The 20,448-nt window shown below is 38.7% G+C and overlaps 1 protein-coding gene across 1 annotated transcript in view; it reads left to right on the top strand.

Moving 5' to 3' along the window:
• The window catches only part of nbas (NBAS subunit of NRZ tethering complex), a 191,864-nt gene that overhangs the window by 39,915 nt on the left and 131,501 nt on the right, over nucleotides 1-20,448 (top strand). Inside the window, exons 19-26 of the mRNA XM_078399277.1 lie at nucleotides 761-839; nucleotides 1,422-1,526; nucleotides 6,905-7,041; nucleotides 13,277-13,366; nucleotides 15,817-15,970; nucleotides 17,235-17,420; nucleotides 17,891-18,064; nucleotides 19,003-19,136. Coding sequence (XP_078255403.1) covers nucleotides 761-839; nucleotides 1,422-1,526; nucleotides 6,905-7,041; nucleotides 13,277-13,366; nucleotides 15,817-15,970; nucleotides 17,235-17,420; nucleotides 17,891-18,064; nucleotides 19,003-19,136 — 1,059 coding nt within the window. The remainder of the gene's footprint in view (nucleotides 1-760; nucleotides 840-1,421; nucleotides 1,527-6,904; nucleotides 7,042-13,276; nucleotides 13,367-15,816; nucleotides 15,971-17,234; nucleotides 17,421-17,890; nucleotides 18,065-19,002; nucleotides 19,137-20,448) is intronic.

Genomic DNA, 20,448 nt, shown 5'->3' with positions numbered 1-20,448 from the left:
ACCATACAGCCATATGAAAAAAAAGCAACAAGACACACAACTACATAAAAGTTAACATAAATATTTACTACAGTGATTCCCCACATTCCTCACTGTGATGGAAGGCAAAAAAGTCCAATCCTCTTTATTCTCCCGCGGTCGTGGCAGTCGAACCATCCGTCGGGGCGATCGAAGCTCCTGCAGCTGGCAGTCGAAGCTCCCGCAGCTGGCAGTTGAAGTTCCCGCAGATGGCGATTGAAACTCTCGCGTCGGGGCAATCGAAATTCTCATGGCGTGGAGTGCCCCGAAATCGGTCTCCACGATGTTAAAGTCCGCAAGCACCCACGGTTGGAGCTCCGAGGTTGATCCCTGGCAAAGGGATTGCGAGCTCCGTCGTGGTAAGTTCGCAGGCATCCGTGGTGGAGCTCTCAAAATCGGTCTCCAGCAAAGGCCGCCAACTCCTTGATGTTAGGCCGCAGTGCGGACAGAGATATGATACGGAAAAAAAACACATCTCCGTAAGAGATTAGAAAAAGTTTCCCCCACCCCCCACATAAAACAAGCTAAAGAACACTAAACACACGCATTTAACGCATACTATTAAACATAAAAGAAAGGACAGACAGACTGTTGGCAAGGCAGCCATTGCTGGCGCCACCCGGTGATTAGTGCATACCATTCCATATATGTGACAAAGCATTGTATTGGAAGCATCAAAATAGATATTACAATCTGTAAAAAGATGAGGCACACAGAAACCTAACAAGCTTTCTGTTCTCAGGCTGACGCTGGAACAGAAGGAGTTTTGTCGTTGTAGATTGAAGTTATTGGCCTACTTAAACCGCCTAGCAACATATGAGGTATGAAAATCACTTTAAAAAATATAAAGTATAAATGTTTATTCTATAAATAATTAAACATAAAAACAAAATGCTGGAAACTTTCAACAGGCTAGGTATAATTTATCAAAGAGTAACAGTTAGGGGTTTGGATTGAAAACCTTTCGCCCTTCAGATAATCGTGGGTCCTTGTCTGATGAACTGATGGTCTTCAGATTTCCAGCATCAAGATTTTTGAAAAACAAATGAATGTGTATAATATGCCTGTCTTCCAAAGAGAGTTGTAGCTTTGCAGGTTGTTTAAGTTTATTGCTGTTCAATATTGAAGAGGTAACTTTGTTACTTGGGAAATAATCGCAGTATAAAAATTCAAAAATGTTAGTTTCCAAATACACAGGACAAGATGTTAGAAATCCAAAGTGCCAAATGTCAACTTGCTCCCGGTGGTAATGGGAGGCTTATGCACTCACCTATGCTCCTCCGATGTTGAGAAAGGCTAGGCAGACACGTCATTGGGGTTAGAAGTTAAAATACACAGACCTTTAGTACTATACACCTTTAATCTTAATTCTTAGTTACAATAATTTGTGCTTCTATTCATAGGAAATCCTTGGAGGGCCTCATGTTGCAGAGCAAAGATATGATTCGGAATTCTTCAAAACGTTTAGGAGTCAGAACATTGTATTATCAGCAAGAACATATGCGAGGGTAAGATATATTTTCTGAAAACACAAATGTTATTCATGTAAGATTTATCCTCTTTGGTAATTTAATTTGGTTGGGCTTTGTCTTTCTAAAAACAAAATCAGCAGTCAAAGTAACCAATGCAAATGGATGATGTTTCTCCAGGACTATTTATTTCAATGCCATTCCTCTTATGGAACAGCAATGTTGGAGTTTTGTTGTTGAAAGATGGAAGCCCAGGCCAGTAATCCTGTGAATGAGCCCTTGAATGTCTCCATGACAGTTTGAGAATTCAAATTGAGTTTGAAAATGCTGACATTGGTAAAAGTGGCCAAATACCGCTAAATTGTCATTAAAATGACGTGGCACAGTGGCGCAGCTGGTTTTAGTTAACCCGTTCAAGTAAAATGAACTCTGCTTAGATCCAAGTACTAAATTAGTTTAGGGCGTTGGCATAATTGAGCCTATAAAAGACACAACCTTTTGGGGTAACTATGGCGCAATAACTTTTATTCTGATGACTATATATTGATTTCATCAGTTGATGAATTGGTTTTCCTTTCTTTTTGCCATTTGGGGAAAAGCACCGAGGATGAAAGATGCAGAATGTACTCTAGGAGAGTGATGGTTCAATATTCATCACCGGAAGTGACTTTGAAATAACTCTGGCTGACCAATAGGTACAGGTGGTACCTTCCCAGATCTCCCACTGTCTTCCTGTCTCCACCTATATCCTTCCTTTGTCCCGCCCCCCTGACATCAGTCTGAAGAAGGGTCTCGACCCGAAACGTCACCCATTCCTTCTGTCCTGAGATGCTGCCTGACTTGCTGAGTTACTCCAGCATTTTGTGAATAACCAGGTACAGGTGCCTCGCTGAGCATCCAGTAGGCAATGAGTGAGCTGGCACAAGGGAATTCTTCTCGCCAATCCGGTTTTGGTTGGAGTAGCCACTCGTTAATCCTCTTGATGATCAACACGTAGCTTTATTGTGTTATAGTGCGACCTGCGTGCTTTTGGATAGATTAAGAACAGTATCACCGCTTATAAAACTCTATATCCATGAGACCCAATAGCTGCAACAAATTTGTATCCTTCCACAATCTTTGACCTTGTTGCTCTCTGCCCCCACATAAAAAGCAAAAACATCAAGCTTGGTTTGACAAGAAATGCAGAAGAATATAACAATAATGTTCAGTAGGTTAATGGTGGGGGGCAGTTAGAACCGGTAGATAATGAAAATTAAAGAATTGGTTGGAAACATCAGGACATTGATGCAGCTAGTAGAGCTGCTGCCTCACAGTGTCATGGACCTGGGTTTGATCCTGATCTCTGGTGCTGTCTGTTTAGAAGTTTGTACGTTCTCCCTGTGATTTCTTGGGTTTTCTCCAAGCGCTCCAGATTCCTCCTGCATCCCAAAGATGTGACGGTTCGTAGGTTAATTGGTGTCTGTAAATTGCTCCCAGTGTGTAAGGAGTGAATGCAAAAGTGTTAAAAGATGAGTCAGCTCAGTCTCGAGCACCATCCATTGTCCCCTGTCAAGCAATCGCTGTTTTCTTCAGTTTAAGCCTTAAATTTGAAGGAAGTAGATTAGAATGGATAAGGTAAAAAAAAACTATTGGATCTCTGGCCTGGTTTGAACACACACAGTGCTGTTATGCTTTTTAAAAACTGCTCTTTTATGTCCATTTTTATGTTCGTATTTCCTAGAATTCCGTGTTTGAATCACTCCAGTTAAGTTTTTATTCTCATCGTTTTGAATTGATTAGTGTTAAGGTGTAAACAAAAGGCTAATAAATCTCAGAAAACTATTTTTTCTCTGGCAGTAATAAAATTATGCACTGTACTTATTGTCACAGAATCATATTTCTGAATTTTGACTTTCAGAAGGCTGCACTTCTAGTTGAGTAAAAATATAGATCAAATTATCTGTGAAGAAAGAAACATTTTTTTCCCCCCCTCCAACCTAGTTATCATCTTTGTTTTACAGATCAGTGTGAGCACATTTTATAATGACCGCACACTTAATTAGGAAAAACATTTTTGTAGACTAGTGGAATAATGTCCTTTCAATAAACAATGATGTGCAGGAAAATGCTGGCAAAGCGAACTGATGTGTAGGACGCCATCTTGAGATGTTCTTGTGTTGATTGCAAAAGTATTCGGTTTTCTCATAATATCCCTTAAATGGGAATAGTGAATAAGCGAGTTCGGTATTACAACTGCGCATGCCCAGGTCATGGGTCATTTGGGATAAACATTCTCGCCAGCTGAGCTGTGTGTATAGGGACCTGCGTATTCATTTCAATGAGATTCATAAACAAATTTATCCGTCAAATATGTCAGCAGTAGGCCACAACGTACTGTAGGCTGCACAAATCCACAATTATATCGATTTCAATTATTGACAATACAGCACCAGCCTTGAAAACGCAAGAATGCCTGGAACTAACCTGTCAATGATCAAGTCACTGCCATTCAAATTCGATATTGATTTACATGAATTATAAGTTGTGTGGTCAACCAATTTGAGACAGCCCGTACATTCCTATCTAAACAACCTTCCTGGATTGAAGGAAACAAGTAGAATGTGCTGTTTGGGGGGTAGGTTGGAAAGTTCAGATTGGATTTGAACAGGCTGGTTAAACTTTTGAGGTGGGTTGGCTTAAATAAAGATGCTGTCACTTTAACCTCTGCGGTTGGTTCCAGTCTGTCAAGGCACACAGTTGGGAGCCGGGTCCGGGTGACCGGGTGGTGATAATTATGAGAATTTGTAGCCATTTGAACCGCAGCCAAACTAGAGGCTTCACTCGGGAGTGTGTCGCAGCTCCCCAGCTGACGGGACCTGTTCTCACTCTCTTTGAAGGAGGCGCCGTCCGCCCCAGCAAGTGGGAAAACGCGGAGCAGACCTGTAATATGAGTGGGAGCATTTTCTCCGCCAGACTTTGTCGACAGTTGGGGTGGGGGATCTGGGAGAGAGAGAGCTGGCGATGCCGCACAGATGGAACAGTTTAATAACGACCCATTAAAATCTGCCCTTCGGCCTCTCGGCAACCTGATCTGATCTGACAGCCCTCCCGCTAGCTCGCTGCATGCCCGATCCTAACGCAGAACCTCCACAAAACCTTTGGGCTTCAGGTAACACCTGCACAAAGATCCTCTGCTAACAAGGGCTGGTGAACTGTGCTGGTTAATGTGCACTGGGGAAACACACCGTAACCACTGCAAACTTGGAACAGCACAGACCCTCCACTCAATCTCTCCAATACTAAAGGGCAGGCATTTCGCAGTTAAATGTCTTGTATCGGATTGGCGACTCCTTAACAGGGCCAACCCTGTTCTCAGTTTTCCTCGGAGATGAATCTTTGCCTTAACGATGCTTTCACACTGCCTGTAGGTAAAGCATCAGCCCACATCACGCCGATACAGTCACTGCCTGCCTGTAAAGACAGAAAAGCCGGAAATCTCTTGGACCTGACAATGTTTCCCCCTCTACCCTCAAGCTCTGTGCCGACACCCAGTCCCTGCAAACCTGTACTGCCCCTGCCTGCTTCAAAGTCTCCACTATTGTCCCTATACCCCAAAAGACAAGGATGATTGGTCTTAATGACTACAGGCCTGTCGCACTGACCTCTGCAGCCATGAAGACCTTTGAAAGACGTGCTGGCCCAGCTGAAAAACATCACGAACCCCCTGCTGGACTGTCTGCAGTTTGCATATAGGGCCAATAGATTGGTGGATGACGCAGTCAACCTAGGCCTGCACTTCATCCTCCAGCACCTAGACCGCCAGGGAACCTATGCAAGGATTTTGTTTGTGGACTTTAGCTCTGCATTTAACACCATTGTGCCAGAGCTACTACACTCCAAACTCTCCCAGTTGACTGTGCCTGAACCCTTCTGTCAGTGGATTATCAGCCTCCTGACAGACAGGAAGCAGCATGTGAGCCTGGGAAAGCACATCTTGGACCCGCAGACCTTCAGCATAGGAGTACCGCAAGGCTGCGTACTCTCCCCTCTCCTTCACTCCCTCTACACCAACGACTGCACCTCCACAGACTCCTCTGTCAAGCTTCTCAAGTTTGCGGATGACACAACCCTGACTGGTCTGATCCAGGATGTGGAGGAATCTGCCTACAGTGGGGAAGTGTCACAGCTGGCGTCCTGGTGCCTTCGTAACAACCTTGAGCTCAATGCTCTTAAGACAGTGGAACTGTTTGTAGACTTTAGGAGAGCTCTTCCTCCCCTCCCCCCACTCACCATCAACAACACCACCGTCACATCTGTGGAGTCATTTAAGTTCCTTGGAACCATCATCTCCAAGGACCTTAAATGGCGGGCTACAGTAAAAAAGGCCCAACAGAGGATGTACTTCCTGCGGCAGCGGAGGAAACATAATTTGCCACAGGCAATGATGGTCCAATTCTATACTGCCATCGTAGAGTCTGTCCACCTTCTCCATCATGGTCTGGTTTGGCTCAGCCACCAAGCACGATATCCGGAGGTTGCAACGAATCGTTCAATCAGCTGAGAAGATTGTTGGCTGCAACCTTCCCCCCATTAACGAACTGTACACTGCAAGGGGCAGGAAGCGAGCGGACAAGATCATCTCTGACCCCTCTCACCCTGACCACAAACTCTTTGAAGCACTTCCCTCTGGAAGGCGACTCTAGACTGTCAAAGCCGCCACAGCCAGACATAAAAACTGTTTTTTTTCCGTGAGTCGTAGCTCTGCTCAATAACCAAAAGTCTGTAGTCTTTTTTTGCTCTGGTTTATATCACTCACATGTTTAAACTGTAATGTTGTATTCTTAATGTTTTAATGTTTAATGCTTTATCCTTAATTGTTTACTGTATGTTCGTGTTGTTACTTGCAAGCGGAGCACCAAGGCACATTCCTTGTATGTGTATGTACTTGGCCAATAAACGTATTAATTAATTAATTCATTCATTCATTAAGGATTAAATGAAAATAATAAATTCTTTAACTTTTTAAATATCTCATAATTGCAGATTAATGAACTGATCTAGAACTGGGACTGTGTAAGTAGTGTGTGAACAGCAGAACAAGATAGCAAGCTATTGAGTTGACAGAATTCTAGATCAATTCCTTAATAGAATAGTTAACAATTTATACACAGTTTATACAGCGTTTGCTTTTTAAAAATCCCAAATGACCTTTGACAAATCCCATGATTCCTTGTGTTTATTGAGATACCGAGCTCACTTATTAATGAACCTCCTCAGTACCTTTATTTTCAGATGTATTATTGTATTAAAAAATAATGGTAAAATTGGTTGTGCATTAATATTTTTCGAGTAGTAAATAAGTCAATCAAAGTAGAATGATTTGGTGGGTTGTTTCAATAGTGTTGATAAATGTGATTTCTTCCTTTTTAAAATAGGAGAGCAATGTCCAGGCTTTGGAGATTCTGTTTACTTACCACGGTACAGATCTGCTACCTCACCGGCTGGCCATTCTTTCAAACTTTCCTGAATCAACAACACCTCATGAATACTGCTTCCTTCTGCCAGAAGCTAGGTAGGATATCCAAAAGTACATGAAGCAGATTTATTCCTTTGAATTGAATTGATTTTTTTTTTTTTTAGCCAAGTATGTATACATAAAAGGAATTTGCCTTGGTTCTTTACTCGCAAGTAACAACATGACACACAGTAGACAAATAAAACTAAAACATTAATTTAAACATATGAAGAATTAAATATAATACCAGAGTTTTGTGCTGTATTTATCTTGTTAAACCTACCTCGTTTTTTTATGAGTTATTTTGAAGTTTAAGTTGAAATTGATCTTCAAAGCAGATTGATTTAAAATGACCAAAAATTATTTTGTTCCTTTTGTGCTAAAGATTCCAAACTAGAAGAAGTGATAAGTGTCTTTTATTAAGAAAAGGGGTGCATTGTGATTTTTTAAAATTGTTTTATTATTAAAGTAATCATACTTAGAAAATAAATCTAAATCACTGAAAATTGTGAAGCTTGGCTCAAATGTGGAAGTCATTTTTAACTTCACAATACATAATCAAAATTAAACAGGAATATTATGCAAAGCAAACTTTAAAAACCCCTACCTGAAACAAAGAAATTGCCTGTACTACTTGCCTTGGTGCCTTGAGGATTTAGTATATTGGGTGGTTTTATGCAGTCTATAGCATATAGCTATCCTATTCATTAGGATCACCTCTATGATTTATGAAATAGTTTGTGACAGACTGTTAAAATAGAAGGCAATTCATCAAAAAGCAACAAAAAAAAGTTCAGAAGCTGAAAAGCAAATGTAATTCTGGAAATACTCTACAAGCTAGAAAGCATCGGTGGAGATGGAAATAGTAATGTTAATCAGAACAAGTTTATGAAAGGCTTGTGATACCAAATAAATCGCATTGGGATTATTTTTAACAAATTAACAATCTAATTTTATCTTTAATTCTAATAATTTTATCAGTTATTTGAATCTTTGGAAATTTTCTGAAATTAATTTGTAAAGGAAAAGTTGATTTTTTTTTTTTAGGTTAAAGTGTTTCAAGTTTTTTTTTGCTGTACATCTTTGAGATGCTGTGGTAATGAAAATTGTTCTCCCTGAACTTTGCCAAAGAGAAAAAAATTGTAACAATTGGGTAAAAATGATTTGGTACCCAGCTGCTTTTTGAACAGGCATCAAAATTCTCAAATTTTAGGTATGTAACCAATAAACGCACTGACACTCTCCTCACCCTCTCCTCTTCCCTATGGCCCAACTGGATTGGCATCCATTTCTTGCATAATCCAGCCCCTCTTTCCCCTTCTCTCCCATCCCCTTCCACCAATATCCCTTCCCCTCTCCCTCCTGCAACCAGTCTGAAGAATGGGTCCGATCCAAAACATCACATATCCATGTTCTCCAGAGAAGCTGCCTGACCTGCTGAGTTACTCCAGCACTTTAAAATAACCCGGTTGTTTTGAAATTGAATGCTGTAAACCCATCAAAAAGAAAAATACAAGTTTTTAAAAAGGGTTTTTTCTAACCAGAGAAATGCCAAAGGCCACCCTTTGGTGAAGTAAGACAGTCCTGTGATACATCTTGCACTATCACATGAAGATAACCTACACTAATTGAATTGCTGGTCAATTATCACTGGAAGGTTCTTGGTAAATAATGTGAAAAAATGCAGCTTATTGCTTTCGATGTAGCTTTGTCCAATCAGATGATCGCTATGGGGTTGCTAATACTGCTTTCAGAAGATTGATATAGTTTTGACAGATGCATAATTGTGAAACATATAATAAGGAAATCAATTTGGTATTAATCACTTAAATGGATATTATGCTGTAAAATCTTAATAGGATTACTTTAAGATCTACCAGTAGTTTCTTGGCATCCACGGCTCTTAAAGGATAATTTAGAAATTAGTATTTTGAGGTTTAGTGCAGCATTGAAGATTTTCAGATTATGAAGGAAAGAATCACCCCAAAGTAATTTTTGAAAATAATTTAAATACTCACAAAGTGAGGTTGCTATTCTAATTTAATCCACTTTATGGGATCCAGCATTTATGGGAACAAATACAGATTAAAAAAAACTTACCCCAATCATTTCAATGGAGCAGTTGCGACAATGAGGGTATTCTCTATATTATGTGGCACTATATGGAATAGATTCTGCACTGATGTGACAGCGGCAAACAGCTACTGTGGACCATCTGCAGCAGGAATGTACACCACAATGAACGGTATCCTTATCACCAGACACATCCCTCACTACGTCATTAGTGTCAAAGCAAGGGATCTGTGATGAATGCAGAGGGCACACCGGAAGCGGCTCCAGACATTCATAAAAATGAGGAACTAACCTGAAAAACTGGACTAGAATAAGTGTCTGGTAAGCAGAAAAAAGAGCATCCATTAGCTATGGATGGTGGGACAGCTATGCTTTCCCACAACTAGTGGGCCAAGTCATTTCAGGTTTGCCATATATGCAAGTACGAGGTACAGGTACATTATAACATCTTGTTTGCAGCAACTTCACGAACATTTAGACTTCCAAATGCACAAAACAAATTCTACTTAAATTATACATAAATTACACCTTTTTAAAGAAAGAAAATTGTGCAAAACAAACAAGACTTTAGTGCAAAAACACAATTGGATAAAAAAATTAGTCAATGGAAGTAGAGGTGGACTCATTATATTGTCAAGGTGGGAATAGGGTTTTGTAGGCCTTGTGGGATTTGTAGGGATGTATCCGTTCCTGAACGGTGGTGGTGAGACTTCAAACACCTGTACCTTCTACCTGATGTTATTGATGAGAAGAGACCATGATCCTTAATGATAGATGCCTTATTCTTGAAGCAGCGCCTTATGTAGAAGGCTTCAAAGGGGGAGGAGGGGGGCTGTGCCCGTGATGGACCCAGCTGAATCCACCACCCTTGATGTTCTGTTCATGATGAAAACTTATGTAGAAGGCTTCAAAGGGGGAGGAGGGGGACGGGCCCATGATGGACCCAGCTGAATCCACCACCCTTGATGTTCTGTTCATGATGAAAACTTCAAATACAGCATTGTACTATGGTAGTATTTCCTCTGGTGGGCAAGGCCAACCCAGTGAGTGGCAAGAGAGGAAAGTTAAAGAAAATCTGCCAATTTTCTTATTTTTATTGTTCTAAAATAGATATGACAATTTTGTTTACCTTTGGCCAGAAATTCTGAAAATACATCTGGAAAAATGTATTTTGATACCAGTCTTATAAACAAGATTTAATTAATGAAATGGAAACCTTTGCTCGTAAACGTATTGCTTTGTAACTGAATCTCTGAAAATTGTCGTTCAATGTTATGTGGATCATTCAATAATGCAAAGAGCATTGTATTTATTGCCATTTAATAAAAAAATTATGTTAGTGTTGCACATGTTGAATATACAATGCCTTGAACCATAATGTTTCGGACTTTTTGAAATCGTGATTTGTACTGACAGTCATCATTAGTTTAAAATCCATTTGATTGATTCATATGTTCAGACTTTTTATACCTGCTAAATATTAGGTTTCAATTGGAATGGAATCTAAAATCAGAGCAACTCCAACTAATCGAAATAATTGCATTTAAAACAAAATTGATATTTGTTAATGTTGAAATATATCATTTGTAGTCATGTCTGAAGAAATAATATTACCAAAAATGTAATGCACATTGATCTATAACCATCTTTTTATAAGCTGTCCCAGTATATCTATTGTGCTAAGTTTGGACATTATTATTCTATTATTTTCTGATGAAACTTTGGCAATGTATCAACATTTTTGATTGAGTCTTTAGAGGTGAGTGAAATCACTGATGCATTTCATTTCCTCCTCCTAGTAAAATGGTTTATATAGCTGATTTTATTTTTTTTAAATTATTTTTTGTGACTCATTGTGTTATTGAAAATGCCTTTAGAACACTTGCAATGACTTATTGTCATCAATATAATTAGAGGTAATTTCACAAACTACTATTCCTCACAGAGCATCAATTAGTCTGTAGTTAATGCATTAAATTAATTACACTCTCTTCGCAAGGTCTGTTCAAAAGTACTAAAATTGCCAATGTTTCTGTTGGCCTGGAAATTGAAAGCTGTTTTTTTTCTTGCGAGTACTTGCAAACATGGCAAATACCTTAATCTCTAATTTGTAATTGAAACTGCACCAAATATTACTTTGCTGAATGCAACATGATTTTGTAGAACTGTTACGGAAGGAATGAATCGCCCTTTCAAATTCTGCCATTGCTCCTCGTCTATTTGTTTAATGCGTGCCCTAACCCCCACCCTTAAATATTCTACTTTGGTTTACATAGCTGCAAGTGGAAGAAAATTATATTTTTCAGCTTCTTATATTTGCTCACTGCAGTAACTAATTTATACTTGTACAAACTTCCTTCAGCACGAAAATGCACCTTTCAAATGTTTCTCTTATGCATGCTTGCTGTCCAAGCATGGGCATATTGTGGCCTCTCCAGACAATACAATTAATATCTTTTTGACAGGCTTGGTGTGGTCTGCAAGGCCAGTATTTGCCTTTGAGAAGATGTTGGTGAACAGGCTTCTTGAATCATTGTGGTCCTTCTGGCTAAGGTTTTCTTGCAATCCATTGGACAGGGAATTCCAAGATTTGGCACGTGGTGTTGGTGAAGGCCGGGCGATACATTTCCAAGTTGGGATGGGGCATGACTTGGAGGGAAAACTGCTGCTCGTGGTGTTCCCATGGCACTTGTTACCTTTTTCATTGGTGGTCCAGAGCATGGCTTTGAGAGCTTCTTTAAGACTAACCTGGACAATTAACATAAATTTATTTTGTATGTGGTAGTGGAGAATATGAATCTTTAGTGATTGATGGGATATTGCTATTGGATTGTTAATGTCATGTACCAAGATAAAGTGAAAATGTTTATTTTATGTACTTTCTAGATAAATCATCTATACACGAGTTTATCAGGTGGTCCAAAAAAAAAGGAAACCAGTGCAGAGCTTAGTTTTACAGCTACAGGGGAATTCAGATTTTTTTTAACGTGCAAGGATCAGCACAAGATAGATTGGGAATATATCCTTGGTTAATGAGAAGTGCATTCAAGAGTCTGATAACAGGAGGGAAGCAGCCATTCCTGAATCTGTTGTAGATGCTTTCAAGTTTTTATCTTCTGCCCAATGGAAAAAGGAATGACCAGAGTGTGAGCAGTCCATGATTGTGTTGACTGCTTTTTAAAGGCTGCGTGAAGTGTGGATTGAGTCGGGGAGGATCACTTAAGGAAACCTAGCCTCCAAACTGCTCCGGTCACCACTGTCTGAAGAAAGGTTCCGACCTGAAACGTCGCCCATTCCTTTTCTCCAGAGATCGTGCCTGACCTGCTGAGTTACTCCAGCATTTTGTGTCTACTGCAATATTTATGTGGCTTGTCCTGTTAAATGTATAGTCAATAGTGACCCTCAGCATGATTGATGAGTTACTCAGCAATGGTAATGTCATTAAATGTCTTGTGAGTGATTAGATGATCATTACAAGGCACTTTTGTGGCACAAGTGTTAGTTGTCACTTAGCGTTCCTTTCCTGAATGTTATCCACTGTTACTGCACGCAGGCATGGACTGCATTATTTGCTGAGTTTTGTCTGGTATTGAACATTTGAGATGAGCAAACGTTGCCATTTCTGCTCTTAAGATGCAAGCAAGATTATTTGTTAAACAGATGAAGATGGTTGGGCCTGGAGCACTGCCCTGAGGAACTCCTACAGTAATGTCCTCGGGTTGGGATCATTGACACCAGCCAGCTTGCTTTGTGTCAGCAAGACTCGTGCCACTGGAAGATTTTCTCTCTGATGAGCTTTGTGTTATCTGTATGACACCTTGATAGGCAGGTCAGTCACACCCTGCTTGGTATAAATGTTGGTATAATATAATTGGTATTTGCAAACAGCAAACTGCTGGAGGAATTTGGTGGTCAGACAACATTTATGGAGGGAAGTGGACAGATGACATTCTGAGTGGAGACCTGTCCTGGACCATCACATTGGTGGAATTGCAAATGTTTAAAATGTATTCTTAAAATGTCACCTAGTTTATTGTTAGATGCATTATATTTTGGAAACTGCGTATATCTGTTCTTGAACAACGTAAATTAAAAGTGGAAAGTAACATAACCTGAAAATGAGCGATGCTTACATTTTAATTTTAAATTGTAATTCGTGCAATCTCATTGCTGAAATAATGGAACACTTTGTTTAAATTAGTTCAAATTTTCTTGACAGATTTGTTGATAATTGTCGTGACTTGGTGGCATTGCCTGTGAATGAACAAAGACATCAAGATCCAGATTGGTGTGAAGAACCAAATTTAAGGTAAAAATAATGCAGTTTATTATTTAATTCTATTAATCTCTCTGTTGTGTTAGGAAATTTAGCATAAATTGCTTCAAATGTGCTAAAAAGTTATGGATCACAAAGTGGAAGAAAGTTTGGAGCAAATGGATAGTTAAAATGATCCATGAGACCAAAGGAGGTAAATGGACCGTCTGATTGATTCATCGTGAAGAAAGGATAGTTAGTCAGACCAATGTTAGTGACTACCTTTAATATTTTATAAGGAAAAAATGTACATGGCAGCAATATGTTGATGACAAAGTGGAGGTTTGTAAACTGGTCTGAATTTATCCTAATTGGCAATACAGGAACCACAAATCTAGTAAATTAAAGTCCTGATGTATGTTTAAAGGGCCACATTTCTGAGAAAATGTCTGGCATTTTCTGGAAAGTTCTTTGACATATTGTTGATTACTGCTCTGAATGACTAAAGATTTTCAGTCAACATGCACTTGTAGAGTTAGAAATTAGAGCACAAACAATATGCTAGAGAAACTCAGTGCACTAAACAATATTTGAAGGGAAAGGAATTGAACAACTTTTTTGAATTGAGACCCTGCATCCTGTCTAAGAGTGGAGAGGGAAGGTAGCCAGAATAATGGAGAGGGTGTAGAAATGAGAAAGGGATCAATTGGTGATTGGTGGACCATGCGAGGCATGGCGACTTTGAAGACGTTTTCTTCCTCTCTTGGGGAGTTCACTTGCCTCCCTCTCTCTCCCAACTCTACCTGACTTGCTCCCCAACCCGGCTCCATCTCACATTATTTTTCACCTTGCCTCAGCCCACCAATCATCTTTGGGCTCTTCTCTCTCTATTCTCTCGCTCCATAGTGTTAAACTAGTCAACTTCCCTCTCCAAAGTCATGATGCGGAGATTTAACCTGCCGAGTTCCTCTAACTTATAGTTGCTCCGGATCCCGACGTATGGAGTCTTCTGTATCTCAAGCCATAGACATGGCATTGTATTAGGCTTAATGTTTAATTGGCCACTCATTGTGCTCTCCCTACAACATTCAATCACATTAATTTTAGTACCAACTGTTGGAAGAAGAGCACGATGGGATTAGTGGGGTGAAGAGGAAGTCTAAGGAGGAGAGTTGTGCCCTGGCACGTGACCCTCCCCCCCCATCCCCCCAAGTTAACAATTCATTTAAACTCTTAGGCTGGTTTGAAATGGTTGAAATTCTTGTAAAAGAGCAAAGGATAACTTTGTCCTGACTGTGTTACCCATGAGCACAATACTAGTGGAATGTCAACACCATATTACAACTTTTACTGCATGATGGATAGATGGACAGGTAGCACACTATAAAAGATTCAGTGTTTTTATATTTGAATTTTGGAAACTTTCCTTTAAATATTCTTTTTTATTTCCTATCCCCTGTGTATATTACGTTATCTAATCTCTGCCAATATTGTCAATTTGGATTGTTTTTTTGTTATACACATACTTCATGACATGTTTGTGTAAACTTGATCGTATGGTTCAAGGAAATTAATATCTTTCTAGGTCTGGTTGACTATTATTTGGCAGTATTTCGTTTGTATCTGTATCATTAAATTCCTCAGTTGTCCAACCCTTCAGCAACCCAGTGCTGCTCTAATTTATCTCCCATAAGGTTCTTTAATTTTAACTCCACCATTGGTGGCTGTCCCATGACTGCAAGGATTTCATGTCCTTGGATACCCTTTCAATAACTTGCTGCACTCTACCTAATTGTCTTTCTCCCATTAAGAGATAAATCATCCTGCCGATTATCCAAGCTTTTGATAACCTATCTAAAAACATATCTCTACACAATTTAATTTGTTTTATAATGCCTTGTGATGTTTGTATAAATCCTAATAGTTAGGTTTGTATAAATCCTAATAGTATTGTAAAACAATGTTAAAGCTTTAATTCATCTCACCATAATTTATTTGCAATCCAATTTAATCCTGTTTTAACTTAAGGTAGGGTTTAGTTTTTGTCATGTGTACCGAGGTACAATGAAAAGTTTTGGTTTTTATGCTGTACAGTTAAATCATACTATGATATGTATGACACAATCATACACAAGTAGAAGAGTGGAACAATGGTAGAGGATAATAGATTCTCTTTTGGGACAACACGCAAGGAGTTGCCACATACCAGCAGCATCTTGCAAATTTCAAGTTTTAAGTTACTGAAAATATCAAGTCTGATCTTGGCCCAAGGAGCAATGCATTCTTATTTCCTCACATTGGGCCCAGTATCCTGGTGTTGTATATTTAGTTGTAACAAAAAAAATTATAGCCTCGATATGGTATATCCATCAATGGTATTTCACCATGACTAGTTTGCTTTGGTGATAAATGAATGTTCCCTTTCACCATTATTCTAATATGGTTATGCACATGAGATTACCGTTCCAATCTGTTGATATTCAGTGCTTGTTCTTTTCCTGCAGAATGATGACCGATTGTAGTCCGCAAGATGCAGCCGAGTTTCTTTACGAAGAGCAGCCTGGCATGTTAAAATATAGAACTGCTACCCCCTCTATTGAGACTCTCGCTCAGTGGTATCAAGAACGTGCAGAAGAGATTGAGAGTTACTCTCGGCAGGTGAGTGGAGGGGGAAAAATTGTTCTGCATGTTTAATCACTTTAATACGAAAATAAAATTGTATATTAATGGAAGTGAGATTTCCAAAGTAATGATCAGGGTTATGAACAGCAAGCAAGTAAGGTGTGAAACAAAGTTATAAAATAGTAAGAAAAAGCTTAGAAGAGTTTACAAATTGAAGCAGAAATATGAGAAATGGTGCTATTCATAAAACTTTAGGAAATAGTTATATGCTCTGTCATTCCATCAGTTTCATCTTTGTGATGGTACAAAATTTAATTATAATCACAGATGAAGATCAAGCTTCCAAGTGAGGAACTTTCCTATTTCCTTGGTAGATGACCTTCACTTTATGTTATGAAAGAGCAATGAGGCATAGCTGCTTTTGAAGATTATTGATATCCAGTGTCACTTGCATGCCAGTGAACAGGGCACAGCTTTGTTTGCATCAAAGGCACGCAGAGCCCTCAGTTCCTAAAATTGGATGTACAGGCCTGCCATAGTGCCACCAATAACAATAATGCAGAGTTAATTGCTCTAATTCTTTTCAGTTGCATCTGATGTTTTTTCAACCAATTAACTTTCATGGTCAGTAAAAACTGTGATGCTTCAAGTGAACGTGTGGTGGCACCAAATCTCAATTTGTGCTACCTATTTGAAAGCAATCTGATAACATGATGAACTAAACTCCAACAATGATTATATGAAATGTGCAGCAAGTTCGCATAAATTTTAAGAGAAAGAGGAAGCAATGAATAATTGTAACTTTAAATAAAATGATCTGTAACTGTTTAGCTTTTGCAAAGAGATAAGGCAAATGCCTGAACAGATTAATTTTGTAATAAGGACAATATTACACTATAATGTATATTCCTGCTTTAATTTTGTTCATTGGAATTCTTCATTACTGCTCAACAGCTTTTTTTTGTTGTGAAATCTTTATGTAACCTATGTTATTTTGCAAAGTTCTGAGTAATCAGTTTAAGTGGTCAAAAATGAGTTGTTGATGAACAAGTTTCTAGTTGTAATCCACCATAACACACTACCTGTGGTGGTGGTCTCATTGATTTTTAAGATGGTAGATTTGTAGATGGTAGACATTGCGATAAAATTAATGTTTTAATGGAGGGGAACATAGGATAGTGGGTGCTAGAGAATGTGGACAGGACTTGATGAGACTGAAAGTTTAAAAATTGTATTCTTCACGAACAATCATTGACAAAAACTTTTGATCTGTTTAACAACTTTCTTCATTTCCCTTTAGGTGGATTGTGCCTTATCTCTAATACGACTTGGCAAGGAAAGAAATATCCCGGGATTAGAGGCTCTCTGTGATGATCTGGTCACTCTGGAAACACTTGTATATGAAGCAGGGGCTGACCCAACTCTTTCATTGAAGGAGATGCAACAGATGAAAGACATTGATAAACTGAGGCAATTACTGATCAATGTACGGTATACAAATGTAAATTCGGCCTTAAATGATAAGCATTGTATTTTAGTAATTGTATTTTTGATGTAATATTATGATAATTTAATATATCAAAGCAATTTGTGTTTAAAAACAATAACTCTTTGGTCCTCCCATCACTTGCTGTGCCTGGAGAACAGATGGCACATTTATTGCAAGTCTCCACTAATTCCATCTTGAGTATTATGTGCAAGATAAATTTGATTGTGACTTTTTTGTAGATTTCTCCTCAATTATCACCATGATAAAAACAAAACCCATATCAAATACAATGTCTGGATGTTCCAAGCTAAGAGCTTTATGATTTCACACAATGAATAAAAATAACATTAAAAAGTTTCTGATTTAGTTGAGGATTGAGATACAATTCTTCTTTCTCCCCAGCAAAGGATTTCAATATATGTGTTGATAATGTGTAATTAATATATTTTTCTGTTTTATTTTGGCAGTCCTCAAAAGAAATGTATATAAAGAATGTGTTCCAATGGGTGGTTCCCTTCCTGCACCGTTGTGAGAGTAAAAACACAGGACTGGCAGATGAATTGCTCAAAGAATATGTAGTAACAGAAGCACAGGAAGACTTAAAATATCCTTTGAAGATATTTCAGCAATCTAAGCCTGATGTATGTTTGTACCCTTTCTATCTTTTCATTGGTGATCGTGATACTTAATTAAGGCAAAACTTTAAGACTTGGCTTACCAAATAAATAATTAAGCAGCCAGCTCCCAAGTTTCTACTATAATTCAAATATGAGGTTGTGTAAAACTGTTGCGTCAATCACACGGGTTTAATGAAATGGGACTGGCCAATGCTTTTCTTTGACATTTATGACAAATTCTTCTTCCACATTGCTAATACTTATCATATCATATCATATCATATATATACAGCCGGAAACAGGCCTTTTTTTCGGCCCACCAAGTCCGTGCCGCCCAGTGATCCCCGTACATTAACACTATCCTACACCCACTAGGGACAATTTTTACATATACCCAGCCAATTAACCTACATACCTGTACGTCTTTGGAGTGTGGGAGGAAACCGAAGATCTCGGAGAAAACCCACGCAGGTCACGGGGAGAACGTACAAACTCCTTACAGTGCAGTACCCGTAGTCAAGATCGAACCTGAGTCTCCGGCGCTGCATTCGCTGTAAAGCAGCAACTCTACCGCTGCGCTACCGTGCCGCCCTATATCATCATTCATTTCTGATGGGGTTTCAATTAGCAGGTAAAGAGCATTAATAACATTTTATGCTGTCATACAACAAATTTGCAATTAAATTTGTTCAAATTTAATGATTGCGACTGACTTATTGATGCAGCAGATATAAGGGTTGCTTTCAGTGGACTTGCATTCAAGTTAGCAGATGGACATTATTTTAATACTTTTCAAAATGCAGTCCCTTTTGTTTGTTCATCTATGGGGGCTGGTAGTTCTTGTGTATGTATTTTCATGCCAGTTTTGAAATTGAGATTTTAAATTTAATTTGATGATTTATATGCATTTTCTCAGTCATTTATTTTCATTGACTTATTCCTTCCTTGATATTCCTCTTTAGTGTCAGCAGAAAATTATTCCCGATCAACAGCAGTTGATGGCAGTAGCCCTCAAATGTCTCTACAATTGTGACCGAGATGACCAGCTAGCTCTTTGTTATGATATACTTGAATGTTTGCCACAGAGGGGTTTTGGGTAAGTGTGATAAAAGCAACGACAAATTACATGTTACGAATTTTGTTTCTGAAGATTCATTATGAATTATGCTCTGAAAATATGAATATATTTCAAAGTAAATGATCGTCATTACACTTTCTACCTGTACCTCAGTTCCCCAGATGCTTTTCATTTACTTGTGTTTGAAGTCCATGAGACCTTCCAATTCCTTCCTATTTGGGAGAGGTGTGGGTTGTAGGCAGCAGTAGGAATGCAGAAGTAATCTTCATTCCTGTAATCCTTTCGGAGCAGCTGATATGGCGTGCAGAGACATATTTCCAAAGAAAACATAATGAATATACAAGGATGAAATATAATCGTTGATGTAGATACAGTGAAACTCCCAAATTCTGGCACCCTTGATGTTTTATAGTGCTGGGTTAACAGATGTTCTGGATTATTACATGTTAACTCATAATACCCAAGCAAATATTTTCTCATGTTGCACAATAGTATATTCCATTTTTCAGTGAACTTATGTTTAAAAGATGAGGGAAAGACACAAGCTCCTGGTCACAAACCAATCCATCTTTCAGACCCTTTTTGCAGTTCTGGTGTCACTTCTGGCCTGTGCTGCACTCTGAAACCTTGGCACCCCAGCCCTCCAGCCCTACCTCCACTCTCGTCCCCCAACTCTGGCCGTGCACCCTGCCTGCACTTTGGAATCCCATTAATCGCACTTGCTCTCTTGCAGGTTTGACACCAGACTATCGCTCTTTCCAGACAATCAGGCACCAGGCTATCAGTTTTGCTGTAAATTACAAACGTTTGCAGAATAAACACTGGAATGCTGGGCTTAATGATCAATTTCTGTGCTGTTAATTCTGTATTACTGATGCATATTGAACTCTTTTCGTTTGGCTAACATGATTTTCATTTTAAATTTGAGTGCATTAATCTACAAAAATCTTGCATACTTTGAATGCCATCTAAAGTGTGCCCTAATGGTGATCTCTGGCACAAAAGTTGTGAGAATTCATAGGCTGGTGTTTTGTAATATTTTTATTGCTCCTCCATTTTCCTGCTGTGTGTATTTCCATAAAATCTCTGTTAAAATTCTCAATTAACTAACTCCACTTCCTTTTTTCAAGGCAAGCTCCTGAATGTATTGTAATGGATAGCAATCCAACCTAAAACTGCCAGGACTTTATTTGTGTTTTGTTTTGAAGTGCATTTTTCAATGTGTTCATCACTAAGAGTCCCATTGTTTGTTCTACATATTTGAATTTACTTTTAAAAATTCAATTAAAAAAATTAGTATATAATCTTCAGTTTGATGCCTTTAAAATTT

The sequence above is a fragment of the Rhinoraja longicauda genome, chromosome 5 (assembly GCF_053455715.1).
Source record: "Rhinoraja longicauda isolate Sanriku21f chromosome 5, sRhiLon1.1, whole genome shotgun sequence".
Taxonomy (NCBI): Eukaryota; Metazoa; Chordata; class Chondrichthyes; order Rajiformes; family Arhynchobatidae; genus Rhinoraja; species Rhinoraja longicauda.
Note: the sequence above shows the minus strand (reverse complement) of the source record. Positions and strands in the feature narration are given on the sequence as shown.